The following is a 20,566-nucleotide window of genomic DNA, read 5'->3' as shown; positions in this document are numbered from 1 at the left end:
AAAGGTTCAATCTGAAACCTGCTCTGAACTGGGCTGAAGGCATCAGGTAGCCACTTTGGACCTCAGTTTCTTCTTCTGGATTAAGGAAGCACGTGATCGGAATTGACAAAGTCAGTTCTAGCCGTAGTCTTTAGCTTGGCTGAAGCGTGAAAGGTGGCTCCATGGAAAGAAGGAAAACAATGGCAGAACCTCCTCTTAAACAGCAGGTTTTCGTAACATGAGCTAAAGGTTGTCCATTCACTGAAAGGGTTTTAAGGCGTTCTCCTGGCCTGCAAGAGGTGGTCCAACACAGGCTGAGAGGTTGTGGCCTCAGATGCAGAAAGAAGAGAATTTCTGTGCCGTGTGGGGGGGAGAGTTGATATAAGTTAGCTCTGGAACCGTGTGCTGATTTAAATATTTCCTGACTGCACCCCCATGGTCCCTTATACCGGGTTAGAACCCACCTGTGCAAGCAGCTTCAGTCACACAGGGCCACCCTGCCTCTCCTGGCCTTGTATGTTTGGTCTCTCCCAGGTGCTGACACACGCAGTCTGGTTCTGGCCTGTGGTCTTCACAGAGTCCCCCAAACATTCACATTACTGTTCCTCCAGGAGCTCCCTGACTTGTTTTGGTTTTAGGCCACCGATTCAGCAAAGTCTCGCCGTATTTACTATGGGCATGTGCACAGACACACACGCACACCAGGAGGCAGCATGGCGTGGCTGAAAGACCACAGGTCTAAGAGTGAGACTAATTTTGCCACTCACTAGCTAAGCGCGAGCCTTAGTTTCTTCATCTCAAAAATGGGGATAATTCCATCGACCTAGCAGGCTCGTCGTAAGCATCAGAGGTCATCTAGGTGATGCACCTTGTCTTGAGGATACAGCAGTTGCTTAATAAATAGTAGGTGACAGTCATGAGCATTGTCACCATTTTTAGTCTGTTTTCCCTTTTACAGTTGCATTGGTAAAAATCAATATCTGGCTCATTTTTTTAAAAAAAACATTATTTTCTCTCTCCACATCCACATCCAGCTTCCTTTCCCTGCCATATTGGCTACTGAGATGTTACTACATATTCAGTTTGGTAAAAAAAAACATTGTCCTCTGATCCACAGATGAAACAACGTCCTTCCTCTGGACCAGATGTTCACAGGAGAAGCCTTTGATTTTTCATTTATTTATTCATTTATTTATTGAATGTTGGTCTCTTAAGCTCCCACCCAGCACGGCAGGAGAAGGTAAGGCTGTGTGAGCCCCACGCATCCCAGCCAGCTCCGTTGGGAGGGCCTTTCAAATTCAAGGCATGCTGCCTCTATGCAGAGTGCTGGCCTCCAGGGCAAAGGGCTTGCGCCATGCTCCCAGGCCCCAGTGGCAAGTATGGAAAGGGCAGATCACGCAGCAGCAAAGGCCAGAGTCAAGCTTTTTGGCACCCCTGTCCCCCTGACAGCAGGGAAACAGTGTCAACGTCTGTGTGGGGGCACTTATTCCAAAGCCAAAGCTGTGTTGTTTCAGCTTGAAAGGGTCCAATTTCAGAAGGAGCCGTTTTCATCATTTTAACTAGTGTTCACTTAAAAAGCTTGTTCCCGCATTGCGTGTGTGCACATGATTTGTATTAATTCGAGTGGGAATCAAGCAAGTTTAATGAGTGATAATTAGGTACCTTAATGAATAAATGTATAGTCTCTGTACCTGTTATTTACAAACTTTTAGGTACCACTTCATATTTCCAAAGGCCTTCACAATCATTAATTAGGGTATCTCCCCAGCACCATAGGAGTCAGGTCAATAAGTAGGTAGAGTTATGTTTCCCTGGAAATGTTGTTTTTTTTTTTTTAGCTCTTGTACAATCTGGGTACAAACTCCCAACCTTTGAAGAAACAGGCAGATTCTCTTATAAGTACATATTCGTGTGATTATATTTAACAGCTTAAACAGACTCCTTAGCTGCTTAAGAACGTAATTTACTCACATGATTGTTCTTGGGGTGGATTTTCTTTCCATCAATTGCTTTTCTTCCTGTGGGTTGTATCCCTTAGTGGCCACTTGCAATAACCCCAAGGGACATCTTAGACATGCTGGTGGTGACACCCTAAGTGACTATTGACAGAAGACTAAGAAGCAGTATGGACCCGGCAATAGGTCACAATTTTTACGTGTCCAGTGCATTCTACATGCACAAGGAGATTTTTAGAGAGACCAGTGAGTTCAGGCTCATAGAGGAGTTTTGGGTATGGACATTTATTCTCAATGAATATTTCTCAAGTCAGCAATATTGAGTACTCTTCCTACTGTACTCAGTACTTTTTTTTCTTTTGATGTCATAGAATCTTTACTTCAAGATAGGAGATAATAAATCATGGCATATACCAGATGCTTTTAAAGATATAAGTCCTTGTAATCATCTTGGAGTTAATGTGGGATTGTCATCTTATTACAAATAAGGAACTGAGGCTCAGGATCCCAGTGACTTTTTTAAAGAGATGTTGCAATAAGTGATAATATCAGGACTCAAACCCAGGACTTAACGTTTCCAAGTCCAGCACAGCTTTCATGTTACATACAGCTCCCTTCTGTGATAGCCACAAAAATGCCTGTGTTCCTGGAATTCATTCTACTGCATCAGTGTGAAGATACGGGGATATTTATTACACAAAAAACCTTTGTTAGATTTATGAGCAAAGACAAATGTTTTCACCCATGCTAGACAGCTTTATGCAGCCTCCTTTTTTTTTTCTTTTTTTTTTTTTTGGCGGTACACGGGCCTCTCACTGTTGTGGTCTCTCCCATTGTGGAGCACAGGCTCCGGACGCGCAGGCTCAGCGGCCACGGCTCACGGGCCCAGCCTCTCCGCGGCATGTGGGATCTTCCCGGGCACGAACCCGCATCCTCTGCATCGGCAGGAGGACTCTCAACCGCTGCGCCACCAGGGAAGCCCTATGCAGCCTCTTCTTAATTGTCTTTCTTGAGAGAAGAGAGGGAAATGGGTCATTACCTTTTAAGGTCTGCTATTCAAATGTGGTAGAAAAGATCTGCTGCCTGATTGACATTCACAGCCCTGGAGGGAGACGTCTGTCTGGCCTGACCTTCAGCAGGTAATCCTCTGCTCCTTTTAGATTTCAGTTTCGACATCAGTTATTTCAGGAAGTTGTTCCCTAATCCTCCCCCGACACCCAGATCACAGTCAGTTCCCCTGTGCCCGGCTCCCACGGTTCTTCACACATCCCCTGTCTGTCACCGTTTTCCATTTTCTTGGTTACCCATCGCCCTTCCCTGTTAGGCCTTGCTCCCCAAGAACAAGCACTGTGTTGGACAAACTGCTGAGTCCCCAGTTAACTCAGTGAATAGAACTGTCAGAGTTACTCAGAAGGTACCTCTAAAATGAACTGTGTGTACATTGTACTTGAACATCTGTATGTGCTGCAGTGTGCTCACCACCAAAAGTTTAGTCTCCATCCACCACCCTACAGTTGACCCCTTTTATCCATTTCACCCTCTCCAACCTTCCCCTCTGATAACCACGACTCTATTCTCTGTATCTATGTGTGTATAATGTTGTACACATGGAACTTATATAATGTTATAAACCAATGTTACCCCCATCAATTTTTTAAAAAAACAAATTTCAGTTAGGTTGCACATAGTAGGTGCTCAATAAATAACTGTTGAATGAGTGAGTAAAAGAAGAGATGGGAGGGGCTTCCCTGGTGGCACAGTGGTTGAGAGTCCGCCTGCCGATGCAGGGGGCACGGGTTCGTGCCCCGGTCCGGGAGGATCCCACATGCTGCGGAGCAGCTGGGCCCGTGAGCCATGGCCACTGAGCCTGTGCATCCGGAGCCTGTGCTCTGCAACGGGAGAGGCCACAACAGTGAGAGGCCTGCGTACTGCAAAAAAAAAAAGAAAAGAAGAGATGTGAAAGGCACTTTTAATGTAGACTCCATGAGTCTCCATGATGACCTAAATTGTAAGACAAAAGGAAGATGGGGCAATTCAAGATGTTTCAAGACAAATAGCACCATCAACACAGCAATCCTTGTACAACATGGGAGGCTGTACCCCAGCTGAGCACTCAGAAGTGTGCCCAGTGAATTGGGATTAGGATGTTTATTGCAGCATTGTTTATAAGAACAGAAACATGGGAAACAGCCAGAATGTCCTTCAGCAGAGGAATGCATAAGTAAATTGTGGTGCAGCTATACAAGGAATGAATATAGTGATTACAATGAATAAACTAGATACTGAAACCATACACGGTTAACTCTTAAAAGCCATAACATTGGGTGAAAAGGTAAGTTAGAGTAGAAAGTATGCACTGTGAAACATACTGAAAACGCCATATATTGTTTATTAATATATGCATAGAGAATACAAATTTTAAAAACATGCAGGGAAATGAAACCCAGTCACTCCAGGATACTGGTTACCCTTGGGAAAGGGAGGGCTGCAGTGAGATAGAGGAGCTTCTCATTTACCTGTGACGTTTTATTATAAACAGCAAATGTGGCAGTATATTAACATTTATTAAATCGGGGTGGTAGGTATTTGTCATATTAGTTTCGGTACTTTTCTGTTAGTTTGAAATAGTTCATGCTTCTAAAAATGAAATTAAAATCACACAAAGGAGAAGGTTGGGTAACTGGAAGAAGGACCCTACATTTCTGCCTTTAGCCTTCTGTCCTGGACCATCCCCCCACCTCTTTTCAACTAGCCTGGCAAACTATAGGGAGTCACATCTGCCACTTAGGACTTGCTAAGTCTTAACACCATTTAAAAGCATCAATTCTCAGCTCAGTCTCCAGAGGCTGATAGATCTACCATTGATGCCTCCAGAGGCTTCAAAATGTGCATAAGTATCTTTCATCATTGTTTCTAGTTTCTGCAATTCCTCATTTTTTCTATATATTGGAGCATCTAGCCCTAATTCTAAATCTAATTAGCATTAGTTTCTGCAATAAGATTTAGTGAAATTCTCCTTCATATGTGTGACCGGAATCTATTTTCTCGAATCCATCACTATATTCTCCTGTTTTATAACGCTGTCAATTTTTCTTTCCTTTCTCCCCCAAAGAAGCAGTCAAATAATACCCTGTGGTGAATTTTGCTATTTCTAAAGTTCCTCCTGTGTTTGGGGAACACTTTCAGTGGTATGCTGGACCTAACTCACCCTAGCTCAGGAGGGCCAATTGTGCTCAGTCTTTCCCAACTGCTTGTTTGATGACATCACATCAGTAGCTTGAAATCGGCCACAGTGAGAGTGTTTACACCATGGCAATCAGCAGTCGCTACAAATCAAGGTTTGGGGTGTTTTTCCCCTGAAGAGCTAGCTGATGGTTAAACATTTACCAGCCCACTACTAGGGGGCGTGGCAGTTTTCTGAGTTTGCAAGGCAAGTAGCATTTTCCTCCTTTTACCCAGGTAGAAACCAAAAGTCAGAAAAGGAGAAGGTCTTGGCCTGAGTCACAGAACTCCCCGGAGGCGCTGCTGGGACTCTGGTCTGTGTGGTATAGCTGAAGAAGCGCCAGCTTTGGAGTCAGGCAGATCTGAGTTTGGATCTCTTAGAGTTGCTCTTGTACTGTGAACTGTTCAAGTGTCTGACCCACCCGCCCCCCTCAGTTTCCCCACCTGCAAAATAAGGATGACAATATGTACCTTATCAATGTGCAAAAAACCTAACAAAGCACAAGGGAGATATGCAATAAATATGATTTGCCCTTCTGACTTAAAAGTTCAGATCTCTGTGTATTATCCCATTCTTCCCATAACCATATATATTTTATTTCAACTCTCTCTACCTGAACAAACACCTTTCACTAAATAGTGAATATACTTTTGGGCTTCCCTGGTGGCGCAGTGTTAAGAATCCGCCCGCCAGTGCAGGGGACACGGGCTCGAGCCCTGGTCCGGGAAGATCCCACATGCCGCGGAGCAACTAAGCCCGTGCGCCACAACTACTGAGCCTCCGCTCTAGAGCCCACAAGCCACAACTACTGAGCCTGCGCTCTAGAGCCCACGAGCCACAACTACTGAGCCTGTGCTCTAGAGCCCGTGCTCCGCAACAAGAGAAGCCACCACAATGAGGAGCCCACTCGCAGTAACGAAGACCCACTGCAGCCAAAAATAAATAAAGAAATAAATTTATTTTTAAAAGAATAGTGAATATACTTTTTCTCCAAGTATGTGCCACTGGAATAAGTAGAAAAAAGTCTCAGTGTTGACATTTATGTGTGATTTGGGGAATCAGTTTCTTTCTGACAATCTTAGAAAATGTACTAGGTATCAACTTAGATCATTTTTCAACTGCCTGGAGTTTTCTCCGCTGACGGTTCTGCTGAGCTAAGCTTCCTGAGGAGGATCGATTTGGGAGGCCATCGGGGCCACAATCCCATTCACCAAAGTAACCGCAGTGGCCCGCAGGGACATTCTCTTGGCTGTTCGTGTTCTGTGCTCTGTACCGTCTCTGCGTGCTCTCACCGACCTGGTGGTAGACATTAGCTCCTAAGCCATTCAGCTAAGCCAAAATGTATTTTTCTCTTTCGACTTTTACTAATGTATTTTTACCTGAATAATACATTTAGTTGTATTTAACATTTTTTAAAATACAAAGGTGTATACAATGGCAATTTCCCTTCCTAGGCAGTGCCCCCTTCATTCAGGTCCCTCCCCATGAAAACTAACCCCCCAAAAAAGAAGGTGGAAAGGAGGAGGAAGCAGACTCTGGCTATTAGTTTCTTATGAACCCAAAGGCTCTTGGAGCCCCATCTTGAACACCCAGCATCAACACAGCTTTCACCATAGTTTCCATCTGTGTTGATTCTGTTGGACCGAAGAAGTCTGTTGAAACCAGGAATACTGCAACGAGCTCATATGGCTTATCAGTAGGTGTAAAGCAAATTGGCAAAGACATCCCCAGAGTAAAGTCAGAGAGGATCTGCTTTGTTTCTGTAAAGATAAATGGCATATGTTGTATAAACACCATCCATCAGCTAACTCTAGGTAGGTTGTCATATATCTGGAGAAAAACATAGGAGAGAATCTGTGCTTACAGGCGATGTACTATGTGTCAGGTGCAGTGCTAGGCTTTTTTTTTTTTTTTTTTCCTTGGTGGTAAAACATAACATAAAAATGCCATTTTAACCATCTTTAAGTGTACAGTTCAGTGGCATTTGGTATATTCACATTGTTGTGCAGCCATCTCCACCATCCATCTCCAGGGAGTGCTGGGCTCCTTTGCCCATCTCACTTAGTCCTTGGGACAGCTTCTGAGGTCTGTGTTAATGTTCTCCATGCAATGAGGATATTTCAGAGAGATTGTTTAACGTCTCATCGTGAGTACCTGGCAGAGCCTGGGGTGAATCCAGGTGTGTTCATCTCCAAAACACGTAGACAGGCGTGCCTGGCTGTCTCTCATACTGTCGTTTTTTCTCTCTCTTCCATCCTGTACTGTTGTCTAGGGGTGATCCTGCTGCTTCTGGATAAGCTGCGGAAGATGAAGTGGGAGCAGATGTGGAGGCTGACCGCAGAGAGGGAGTTGATGGGCATGCTCTCCACATCCTTAGCTGATCAGGTAAGTAGCCAGCTTAGAAGGTTCGGTTATGCCCGAGCACCCTGCTGCTGTTTCTCAAAATTGCAAGTGGCTGAGTCTGCATTATCTTTCCAGATCTGTGTGACTGCTTACTTGGATAGATCTGCCTTGTACTTGCCAGCCTAAGACAACAGCACTCCCCTCAGTTCATTCCCCTTGTTCGTCCGTGTGCGTGTTCAGCAGACTTGCCCTGCACACTGTGCGTGCCAGGGAATGTGTTCAGAAATAGGGTTACAGAGATAAATGAAGGACACAGTCCTCGGCCTCAGAGAACTCATAGGTTATTGAAGAAGGGTCATAAGTAAATGATAATTTGGTGTGTTAGGAGGTCACAGTCTTCTTGGTGTAGAATATCCAGTGCCTGCCCCCTGAGATTCCAGAATACCAAGGCATATTTCCCAGACAAGATTCCATTTTCCTTTCTGGCAAATAGAGTCTAACTTTTGAAGCAAAACCTTTTGCTTAGATCCTATACTATGACCCCATCCTCAAGGGAAATGCATTTAAAGAGAAGGGAAAAACCTCCTTGGCTGGTGAAATCAGCTTTTAATCCAGACAATCTGAAAAAGCCCATGAACCCCACCAAACTATTAACATAAATTCATTAAAACCCCATTTCTCATTTTGGCTAAGAAATACAGAGACCTGAGCCTTTGACGTTGAATCTACCAGGGTCACACATCTAGATTATGAGTTTCCCATGGTATAAATGGCCATCTTGAAATGTAAAGACGATTTCTCCGAGTTCCCTGTATTTTATCCTTTCCTGTTTAACCAAAAAGCAAGCTCACTCTCCCTGTTTTGGTTCAACATTCAGTTGTCTGATTTGTTGAATTTTTGCAAAGTTTTCTATGTAGAGGAAACAAGAAACTCTGTGGTGTTAGTTTACTATTTTTCTTTTAGCATTGTATTATTCTGTATTTCCCAAGCAGCCAGAAACTAATTTCCTTTTTTCAAACGTGAGATATGGTGTAATGAATGAGTTAAAAATTACCCAGGTAGCTGTTTTAAACCTTGAGGGGAAAATTGTCCTCCATCATCATATTTCAAGTCAGGCCATAATGACTTGAGTGTGTCCCCCAAAGCTAGCAACTGCCTGTCTATGTCCAATGAGGATAGTTTATTCAACCACCTCCTTCTGCGAAGCCCCATAATTCACCTCCCGACACCACCTGTCAGCAGCTAGTTAATATGTGTGGCCTGGGCTTCCCTGGTGGCGCAGTGGTTGAGAATCCGCCTGCCGATGCAGGGGTCACGGGTTCGTGCCCTGGTCCGGGAAGATCCCACATGCCGCGGAGCAACTAAGCCCGTGAGCCATGGCCGCTAGGCCTGCGCGTCCGGAGCCTGTGCTCCGCAACGGGAGAGGCCACAGCAGTGAGAGGCCCGCATACCGCAAAAAAAAAAAAAAAAAAAAAAAAATATGTGTGGCCTGGCTGGTGCAAGAGCTTGGAGAAGAGCTGGAAAGAAGTAAAGCCTCCCTGGGAAAGTCAGAGTTGGATCTGGAAATGGGGAGCACAGGCACCCTGGCCCACAGGAATCCCAGGTGCACCCACCATCGAGTCTGCCCCGCGCCCCAGGGAATGCTGCTGAAGCAGGATATGTAATCTGTCTCAGCCCCTCAATAAGGAGAGCAACCTGTCATCACGCAGTTTCCTCTCCAGGAGGCTCGGGATGGATGACACAGGGTTCCTCGGTGAGGTGAGAAGAGGGGCAGAAAAGTGACTTCATTTATTGTACGCTGGCTCAGGTGGAAAAGACGCTCCGTGTCTGCCCCCTTTGCTGGATGGTGCTCACCGAGACCAGCAGGACCCGTGAGCTTCAAGTCAGTGTGGGGCATTCCCCCCTCTCTATCCAAACATGACTGCTTGGTTTCTAGCGAGAAAAGGCAAGGGAAATGCCCTGCAGTGCAAGTGAGCCTGTGCTCCAAGCAGGAGGCTCAAGAGAGATCGCACAGGAGATGCGGTGCCTCGGGAGCCAGCATCACAAAGCCGAGCCCATCTGACCGTTTTGACTGTATCTCTGGCTTTTATCCCCTAGGATATTTTCAACGCTGTCATCAAACAAAACCCCTTCCTCGTGTATCAGCTCCCCTGCTTCTGGAACGTGCAGCTGTCAGACCACACCCGCTCTGAGCAGTGCTACAGGGACGTGTCTGATCTAAAGGTAGGGTAAGGAAGGCCCTGGTGGGCGGTGGCAGACGCAAGCTGGATGGGGCAGCATCCTTCAGGGGGATGATTGGCTCGGAGCTTTGTGTGCAGTGTGGTGAGAGAGAGAGAGAAGGGTGCAGAAGAGCAAAAAGAATGGGCTTTTATTCTTTGTTTTGTTCCCCCCCCACCCCCACCCCGCGCTGTTTTGGCTTTCTGGAAAGCATCAGGCCTCCCAGCACAAGAACCAGCTTGTGTGGTTATTCTTCCTGCTACCTGCTGCTGGCTGTTTTGGTTCATGTTGGCTCCCCAAATCCAGTCATTTAATTCAAATGAAAACATTTATTGAGGCCCTACTTCGTGCCAGGTGCTGTAGATATGGATATGAATAACTTATTTTCTACTTTCAAATCATTCTTGGCAGAGAGGAGTAGAGAAACATGTAAGGAAATAAATGTAAAAAAAATATGACAGATGCTATGATAGTTGTGGATGAGGTGAGATGCCAGCAGGGAGAAAGGACAGTGACAGAAAAGCCTTTATCATTGGTCTCTAAGTACCAGACACAGTGGAAAGGCCTGACAGGAGACAGACAAAGAAGAAGGGGTGTGTGTATCAATTACCTACTGCCACAGATAATGCTGCGTAACAAACTATTCTAATAGGGGCTTAAGTCATCAACCATGCATTTAGTTGATGAGTCCACAGGTTGACTGGATGGTTGTCTGATATTCACTGGCTTAGCCAAATGTCTTTGGTCAGCTTCAGATGGGGTGGCTGTGGCTAGGGCAACTTGGTTCTCCTCCAGTGTCTCCTGTGTCCTGTCAGCAGGCCAGTCTGGCTTGTTCTCCTGGCAAAGCAGAGGTGGAAAAGGAAGCCCTAGGGCACACAAGGAAACCCGAGTCCTTTTTGCTGACATCCTATGTGCCAAAGTAACTGTGTGGCTGAGCCCAGAGTTAAGGGGTATGTCAGAATTCCCTACCTGTAGTCATGAAGGATTGAAAGAGTGAAGAACTGACCTCAGCTATTAAATGACAGATTGATGATTTGAACCCAGGCCTGTCTGACACCAAGTGTGTTTGCCCTCTGGCTGTAACAGAAGAACTAGATACATGCATCCATAGAGAGTTTGTTTCATTTAAAATTTATACCCGTTGCCCAGGTGACGATGTGGTAACAATAATTGCAAATTATAAAAAGGAAAAAGGGACCCAAACCTTGCTTTTCTAACAAGTCAGACTTCTCTTATTGGTTTCTGGTCCATATCCACATTATGTACATATTATGACTTATTTATAGTCACAATTTACATGGAATTTTGTATTCTTCCATTGCTTAGCCATTCTGGTTACCTTAGTTGTTTTCAAACTTTCACAAATATAAATATTGAACAGCTCAAAGTTCACACCTTCTCAGGAGTGAAATCACAGAGTCAAAAATAAAGAACTGTTTTTTAACGCACTTGAAGTGCATTGCAAAATATTTAAAACAGAAGTACCTGCATTATTCATTCTTTAAATCTGCATTTATGAAATTCCTTCAATATGTCATGTATTTGTTAGACATAAGGAAAATAGATGAAATGCACAGGAATATTTCCAAGAATATCATGAACTAAAAGTTCAAAGGGGAGGAAAATAAAACCAACCCTATAAAGAACACCTAAAAATGCTGCATAAAATTTTTAATGTTTTGAAAGCGTAGCTGATCAGTTCATAAATTAAATGAAGTAAGCAGAGACCAAAAAACTAATAAAGTGTGACTCCAGAATGATAAGCAAAAAGCAGCTGCATCTGACATTTGCTGGGTATTTGCTTATCCTTGGAGTCTGGGAGCCTGGTATAAATGTAGGTAACTGTATAATTATTGTTCAAACAAGGGAATGCTGCCATGGGTTGCACTGGGATAATAGGCCTAAATCAAAATCAGGCAACCCATACATATAGCCATTCTGTTGAAATGCTCTGTGTGGGAACTTGGGCCCCAACACGAAAGAACACAATTAGAAGACCCTGGCATAAAGTCAGGATCCATGAAGAGTGATATCCTCAGTAGATAAACAGTTTAAAAACCCATAGTATAGGAGGAAACAACAGAGATTGTTGCCTGTTTCATTCTTTGCTTTTGGTGGAATAAGGGAGAAATGTTTCCCCTAAGAATTCCTAATTTCAAGCCTGTGCTCATATAATTTGGGGGGATAAAATTATATGTGTAGGGCAGAAATACAAAGAAAAAAATGAAAAATTTCGAGACCCATGGGAGAAACAAACAGAAATCTGATCTTGAAGAATACTCTCAAAAACAAGACTTCAGAATCCTTTAGGTGGAGTTTCTAGAAAAATGAGTTCTCAGTCAGTTATCACTGAACACACAAGGAAGTAAGCTACCATGAGAGAGGGCAGAAACTGACCATAGAATTAAACTTCAAAGACTACAAATATTAGATTCATCAGGCACGAAAAATAATATAAGCATTTGTATTGTATAAAAAATAAAAAAAGAATATTGAAAGTAGGTTAGAGGAACGAGATTCTCAAAGATGAGTAGGCCTATTTAGATCAAGTAGGACTTGTAGAAGTGAAAAATATAATTATTGAAGTTATAAATTAAATAAATGTGTTAAGCAGTAGATTAGACCCAGCTGAAGAGAGACTTAGTGAACAGGAAGAGATATCTAAGGAAATTACCCAAAACACACACACTGAAAAAAAGAGATAGAAAAATAAAGGGAAGTTAAGATATTGGGATATGTCTAATTAGATTATCAGAAGGAGATAAAGAGAAAATTGGAAGTGAGGAATCATTGGATGGGGTGGTGAATGGGAATTTTTCAGAACTGTTAAAAGGTATCCATAGATACAAGAAGGATTGTGTTTACCAAGCAGTGTAAAGAGAAAGCCATATTTAGACTTACAGTAGTGAAATTGCAGCACCCTAAAGAAAGTTGATTTTTAAAATAGCCAAAGAGAAAAGACAGATTGTCTACAAAGAAATTCCACATGTGTGATGAGAGTTCCAATGGCAGAAGCCAGAAAAGAGTAGAAAGAATATCTTCGATGTGCTGAGAGACAATAACAGCACACTGTATACCTAGCAAAACAATCTTTCAAACATAAGAGAGGAATATCCAGATGAGTAAAAACAAAGAGAATTTACCACCAGAATACTTATGCAAAGAAACGTCCAAAGGAAAATATACTTTGGAATCCTTTGGAAAATGATTCCAGATTCAAGAAGGAATGTTGAACAAACAAATTAGAAATGTATTGAAACTCTGAACAGTTTCCAAGTGATAGCAATAGTAGTAATAACAACGTAATTTGTTGGTTTAAAAACATTATACCTAAATTATCAGGCAGTGACATCATGTAAGTCAGGAGGGAAGTGATGAGAATTAAAGTACTCTTTGAGGTCATTGCTTTGTTGAGGAGCAGGATGAGCTATTAAATTTAGCTGCTAAGCTAGGTATGCATGCTAACATTTCAAGGTTAAGCTCTAAAAGAATGGGAGAAAATGGGTGGGATGGAATGGAATAAGAAAAACCAAAATAACCAACCAAAATACCTCAGTCATTTAAAAGAAGAATTAGATGCAAGAAAAGAAAAATAAATAAGAGCATAGAAAAAGTAGGGGGAAATAGAAAACAAGAAATCAAAGTGATATAAATAAGTCCAGATATATCAATAACCAAATAAACTAATTTTGCCAGTGAGAAGATAGGTTGTCAAATTGACTAGGAAACAATATCCAACATATGCTATTTATAAGAGACATGCCTGATACAAAACTACCCAGAAAGGTTGACAGTAAAATTATGGGAAAAGAATATCAGGCAGATATCATGCCAAATAAAACTGGGTGACTATCTTGATATCAGACAAAACATTGGTAGGTACAGAGATGGTCACAACTTAAAAACAAGAAGTTCACCAAGAAGATATAAATGCAGATTCATTTACTCAATCTCTTAATGTTTTTGAGCCCAGTGATTCTTCCGAGTTCTAGGAATACAGCAAAGATTAAAGCAAACAAAAGCCTCTCACAGGTGGAACTTTCTATCTAGGAGATAAAGCAGAGTTATAGGAGATAATAAGAGAATACTGTGAACAAAATTATGTCAATAAATTTGAAAAATGTGAAGGGAACATAGTCCTAAAAATGTATAATTTATCAAAACTGACTTAAAAATATATATAAAGTCTGGATTATTTTCTAGTCATTAAATTTTCTTACAAAGAAAATAGTACCCCTAGATAGAGATAGTGAGAAGATGTTCTACCAATTTTTTTTTTAATCAAAAGGTATTTCCAGTTTTTAGTCAACTTTACCAAGGAATAGGAAAAGAGGAACACTTTTTAACTCATTCAGTGAGGCCAGGATATCCTTGATACCAAAACCAGACAAGGAGATTACAAGAAAGGAAAATTGGAGGCCTATCTCATTCAGGAATATTGATGTAAAAATCTTAAGCAAAATATTAGCAGACTGAATCCAGCCATGTATAAAATAGATCACACATCATGGCCAAGTTGGGTTTATTCCAGGAAATACAAGAGTGATCTAACATTGAAAAAAAATCCACAAGTGTCATTTAACATGTTAATAGATTAAAGGAGAAATACCATCTGATTATCTAAATAGATGCAGGAGAATTATTTGATAAAATTAAATATTCATTTGTGACAAAACCTCTTACGAACAGAATCTACTGAAAACCTACAGCAGACTTTTGCTGAGCATTTGCTTAGGGTTCTGCTAGATAATTAAAAGAAAACAATAGGGTGCCCATGAACACCCACACATTTATGGAAATTTGATACATGACAAGGTGTCATTGCTGGCCATTGGAGGAAGGATGTAATTTTCCGTAAATGGTGTTGAGACACCTGATTATGTATGATAATCAGGAAAAACTGAAAATGGGTCCCGGTCTCACACCATATACGAAACTTACTCCAATGGATTAGAGACTTCAAAGTGAAAGGCCAAATTAAATGTTGATTTTTTTTTTAAATTAGGAAATTAGCCTATGACCTTAGAATAGGGAAAAACACCAAAAGCATATGCCATAAATGAAAGGGTCAATGAATTCAACCACGTTGAAATGAATAACTCCATCAAAGTGGCATCAAAAAGAGAAAAGAAGAAGTTTCAACATATACAACTGACAAAGGACTAGTAAACAAAGTATACAAAAAATTTTAAGAGAAATGTGTAAAATACAAATTCATTTCACAGAATTGCAAAGAAAATGGCCAATAAACACTTGAAAAGATGTACACCCTCTTTGTTAATGAGGGAAGTGAAAATTAAGACCACAAATAATTGAAAAAGTGGTACTAATGAAGTCTCATTTATCAGTAGGAACTCTCCTGTACTGTTGATGGGAGTGTAAATGTATACAACCAAATTGGGAAAACACTTTGGCACCATATTGTAAACTTGAAGTAACACCTATTTTACAATCTAAGGCTTGGATGTAATTGGTCAAAAATTGAGACGTGGATTACTTCCTGCAGAAAGCACTCCACCAGCTACCAGCGGGCAAATGGTGACAGATGAAAGTCAGGCCATGTGCCCTCATAATAAATGGCATTGTTTGACTAGGCAGCGGCACAGTAGACTTAAAAGCTCAAGTCTTATTTTCATATCAAAAAGAAAAACAATAAACTTCCACAAAAATCAGTGCAACTAAAAACCTTGGCAGGCCTTATTGAAAAAGGAAGGAAATTCTGACAGCCTCCAACATGAATGACCTTTGAAGACATGCTAAGTGAAATACTCCAAACACAAAAGGACAAATATTGTATGACTCCACTCATACGAGATAACTAAAATACTCAAATTCGTAGACCCAGGAAGTAGAATAAAGGTTACTAGGAGCTGGAGTGAGGGGAGAATATGGAGTTAATGGGTACAGAGTTTGAGTATGGGATGATGAAAAAGTTCTGGAGATGGATAGCAGTGATGGTTGTACAACAATGTGAATGTACTTAAGGGCACTGAACTATACACTTAAAAATGGTTAAAATGGTAAATTGTATGTATATTTTACCACAATTAAAAAAAAAAAATCTGGGGCTTCCCTGGTGGCACAGTGGTTAAGAATCCGCCTGCCAGTGCAGGGGACACGAGTTTGAACCCTGGTCCAGGTAGATCCCACATGCCACAGAGCAGCTAAGCCTGTGCGCCACAACTACTGAGCTTGAGCTCTAGAGCGCCAACAAAGCTTGGTCTCCAAGGGTAAGTCCCATTTGCCCACCACATACATGCCAATGTGTTCATGCTGCCGTATTTATTGAGTGATTACTATATGCCAGGTACTGTTACAGGTCCTAGTGATGCCGCAGGAAACTAAACTGACAAAGCCATTGGTCACGTAGAGTTTAGGTGCTGGTGTAGCAGATGGCTGTGCCTCTTTGGCATTGCTTAGTGTTGCTTAATTATTGTCACTTTGAACCTATCAAACAAAATAATTTGTGAACCCCCTTTGGCAGCCTCTTCTAGATGTGAATAGAGGAGTTTCCATCAAATGACAAAACCATGAAGATAGATTTAAACCAAGTTTAATCCGTATCTTTTTAGATAAACCTAAATAAGAAGTCATTTTATCCCTGACAGCTTATCTAACAAAATCTGACACAGAACCCTAAAATACAGGCGATATTTGAAAGGGGAGCTGCCCTGGAGGTGGGGAGAGGCTTAGGGGATGAGGGAGAGAGACAGGAAGGCCTGAGCACGACCTTCTGGGTCACACCAGGGTCTGGACATTAATGAAGAGCCTGAAGAGCTGGTCCAAGAACACAGCATGTCTGTAGGTCCCTCCAGGCCAACCTGGGCTTCAGATTCCAGGGAAAGGCGTATCTTTGTTGTTTTCTTTCTTCTTAATTTTCTCTCTCTTCTCTTCCTCCCCCACTCTTTTTCATTGTGTTCAACGTCTATGAAGGGACCTCCTGTTTGCTAGTTATTATGTCCCTCCCTGGGGAGTATCCAGGGTACCCTGAGCTCTGCTCTCCATCAACTCACACTCCGTTGCCCCAAAGGGTAGCCAGTCTAAGAAGCTCACCTGTGGGATCCGCAGGGACCTGTGCTGGGTCAGCTGAGAGAAAACGTCAATTTAAGCAAGACTTACAGAACTGTATTAACCTTGACTGTCCTTTTGGGCAAATCCAGAGCCAAGTCTTTTTTGAGGCTGATTGTGCCGTAAGGTCACTTCAGTGCCTCTCCATCTGTGTCCTCTGTGGTTCTCGGGGTCCTTTCAAGTTGAGCAAGAACTTAAGGACTCTCATAAAGCAAGTGAACGGCGGTCCTGGACTTTTGCATTTCCCTCACTCTTATATAGTCATCTCACGCACCCATGCCTAATCCGACAGCCAATTTGTTTTTTTTTTTTTTTAAGGAACTTCTTTTTATCGAGTAGTTCCAGAACGTTTATCTTGCCTTTCGTGGAAATAGCAACTCTCACCTAATTCAAAGAATGTTTCATTTCATTTCCAGTTACATTTGAAGCGGCATAAAAACGCATTTGGTAACAAACACAGCTCCCTCCTGATAACATAGGGCTCACGTGTAGCTGCAGACGGGTTCCCACCTCCTGCCAGAGAGGAGTTTACCAGCCTTGGCATCTAGCCTTCCCTGGGTGTCAGCTGACAAGTTTGTGCTGAGTGTAGGTTGGTTAAGAGAACATCTAAGGGGAGGAGTGGTTTCACTGAGGAGGCAGAAGAAGTATCTAGGCTTTCGGAGCCAAGCAATCCTGTACATTCTTATGACAGTTCTACCTCTTACCAGCTGAAGGACTTGAGTAACTCACTTAACCCCTCAGGCTCAGTTACAAAATCCTCGATAAAATGGAGGCCATTATTCTTGGCCCCGTTCTCAGCCAGGCCCCTTGAGCGCTCCATAGAAATGCACTTGACCTTACCTCGGTCTTTTATATCTCAAAGACCTCCATTTTCATCTCTTCAGTCCTAAAGCTTCAGCCTTCCCTGGCTGAGTCTTAAATTAAAAGAGAAGGACCCAAAGGAGCAGCTTTTTATTCCTTCACCAGGAGTGCAGACTCAGAAGACCAGCAAAGAAGTTGTGTGCTGGCTTAGAGCCGGGAGATTGCCAGAGATTCCAGGAAATCGTGTCTAGCCCTTGAGTCTTTAGTAGACTGTTTGTTAGAGAAGGAAGCCCTGGTCAGCAACAGTGGGTGATGGCCAGGAAGTGGCCAGCAGTGGGTCCAGTCCTCAGGTCTGTGAGAGTTACTGGAGCCCAGGGCTGAGTAAGCCATGGTTCCTGCCCTTGGGAAGGTCACAGACTATTTAGAATTAACCAGTAAGGAAACAGAAAATCCCAGTGCAGCCTGCCAAGTGCTATGAAGCAGGGAAGTAAAGGGGGCTGAGAGTAGCTGCAGGAGCCCTGTCTAGTTGGGAGTGTGACGCAGCCTGTATCTTGGAGGGTTCTGTACAGGAGGTCTGAGCTGAATCTTGATGTCCAGATTCTGCTGCGTCCTCATCTTCTGCCCTCACATCGCTCTTCAGCCCCCAAACACCCAGGCTGGCCCTCTCCCCAGTCCTCCCTCCGTCCTTCCCCTACTTAGAGCCCTGGAGAATGGGGAGCGGAAAGTCACAGGCAAGTCAGAAAGAGTAAACCGGATGCTGGGTAGGCAGGCAACAGGGACCACGCCATTGCTACAGAAACAGCTGCCCAGAATGTACTGCTCCCTTTCTGGGATTGACAGGAAACACATCTCATCCTTTGGGGTCCTGGTCACAGGACCAGGACCCCAAAGGATGAAATGGCATATTCCAGGTCAGTTGGGTGGGAATGGTGTTGCAAGTGTGGTGTCACTTAATCTTGACAAAAGTCTCACAGGGTGAATATTGTTCAGTCTGTTTTATAAATCAGAAAATTAAGAATCATACAGATTAGTCACTTACTTGCCCCAAATCCCACAGCTCAATACGACAGAGCTGAGATTCAAACTCGTGTCTGTCTTACTCTCAGTCCAAGGTTCTTTCTTCTGACTTGGGGCTGAGTTCCCACCTGAATGTATTGTCCCAGGAAAGTATTTTACGTGAGATAATGATTCTATAGGATTATTCTGTGTGAGCCCTCTTTAAATTAAGTGCGTTTTGAGGGCTAACTCCAGAACAGAGACCCTTGATGTAACGTTCTCTCCTTGAGAGAACATGTGAATTGGAAGCAGCAGGCACAGAGCCTGAATTTTTGAATTGGGAGCTGCGTGCACTTAAAAGAAAAACCCTAAAGGAGAGGAGAAAAACCAAGAGAAAACATGCCATCCATATGGGGAAATGATGTGTGTTCCAGAGGCAATCTGTAGCATTTGCATAAAAGGAGTAGCACATAACTCAAGTTTTAAAACATTTTATAATACTTAGAGAGGTGTCAGATTTCACATCTTTTGAGGAAGACGGGGGCGGGGGGGGCACTATGTATTAGCTTATTGAGCTTGCCATAGCTAAGCTGGCTGCAGTGAAAAATGAGGCAGGGGAAGGCAGAGAGAGGGTACTAAGAATGATGAATGGTAAGGTTGATTTTGGAGGATTAGGATGGATTGAGGAGGGAAAAACAGTCGCTTTGGGGAAGAAGATCTAAAATTTAGAATTACCGCCTTCCAACCGTACCTCTCTTTACTTCAGGCCAGTGCCTGTTTGATTTCATTGCATGACCCAAGTCCGAGGACTCTTTAAGTGTTTTCTTGTCTCTGTGCACCGCTGCAGCTGGTAAGCCCGAGGAGTTCTGGGATTAAATAGGAGGCAGCTGGCCCCTGTCCAAGTAGTCTGTCTTTTGGCACCATCGCTCTAGGGCTCATACCTGGGAATCGCCCATCCACCCAGCAAACTGCAGAGTACCCACTGTGGGCTAGGCTGCAGGGCTGTCGCTGGGTTACTTACCCTCTCTTCACCTTGTCGTCATCTGAGAAAGTGGGGCAGTAATCACTCTACAGAGGATGTGTAAAGATGAAAAGGGGTGATATATTAGTACGGGGTTATGAGACATGTAGTAAAGCCTAGTATTCTTTTTTGTTTGTTTTTTTGTGGTTTTTTTTTTTTAATTGAAGTGTAGTTGATTTACAGTGTTGTGTTAGTTTCAGGTATACAGCAAAACTGAATATATATATATATATATATATATTCTTTTTCAGATTCTTTTCCATTATAGGTTATTACAAGATACTGAATATAAATAGTTCCCTGTGCTATACAGTAGGTCCTTGTTTATCTGTTTTATATACAGTAGTGTGTATCTGTTATGCCTAGTATTCTTAATATTTTTTTATATCTTTATTGGAGTATAATTGCTTTACAATGTGTGCTAGTTTCTGCTGTATAACAAAGTGAATCAGCTATACATATACACATATCCCCATATCCCCTCCCTCTTGCGTCTCCCTCCCACCCTCCCTATCCCACCCCTCTAGGTGGTCACAAAGCACCGAGCTGATCTCCCTGTGCTATGCGGCTGCTTCCCACTAGCTATCTATTTTACGTTTGGTAGTGTATATATGTCCATGCCACTCTCTCACTTCGTCTCAGCTTACCCTTCCCCCTACCCGTGTCCTCAAGTCCATTCTCTGCATCTGAGTCTTTATTCCTGTCCTGCCACTAGGTTCATCAGTACGGTTTCTTTAGATTCCATATATGTGCGTTAGCATGTGGTATTTGTTTTTCTCTTTCTGACTTACTTCACTCTGTATAATGGACTCTGGGCCCATCCACCTCATTACAAATAACTCAATTTCGTTCCTTTTCATGGCTGAGTAATATTCCATTGTATATATGTGCCACATCTTCTTTCTCCATTCGTCTTTCAGTGGGCATTTAGGTTGCTTCCATGTCCTGGCTATTATAAAGAGT

The 20,566-nt window shown here is 42.7% G+C and overlaps 1 protein-coding gene across 2 annotated transcripts in view; it reads left to right on the top strand.

Annotated features, from left to right (window-relative positions):
* LARGE1 (LARGE xylosyl- and glucuronyltransferase 1) overlaps positions 1–20,566 on the top strand; it is a 582,916-nt gene that overhangs the window by 493,236 nt on the left and 69,114 nt on the right. For both annotated transcript variants that reach the window (XM_067010062.1, XM_059081736.2), the window contains exons 8-9: positions 7,430–7,542; positions 9,598–9,723. In XM_067010062.1, coding sequence (XP_066866163.1) covers positions 7,430–7,542; positions 9,598–9,723 — 239 coding nt within the window. The remainder of the gene's footprint in view (positions 1–7,429; positions 7,543–9,597; positions 9,724–20,566) is intronic.

This window comes from Kogia breviceps, chromosome 12 (assembly GCF_026419965.1).
Source record: "Kogia breviceps isolate mKogBre1 chromosome 12, mKogBre1 haplotype 1, whole genome shotgun sequence".
Lineage (NCBI taxonomy): Eukaryota > Metazoa > Chordata > Mammalia > Artiodactyla > Physeteridae > Kogia > Kogia breviceps.
This window is presented reverse-complemented; position numbering and strand designations above follow the sequence as displayed.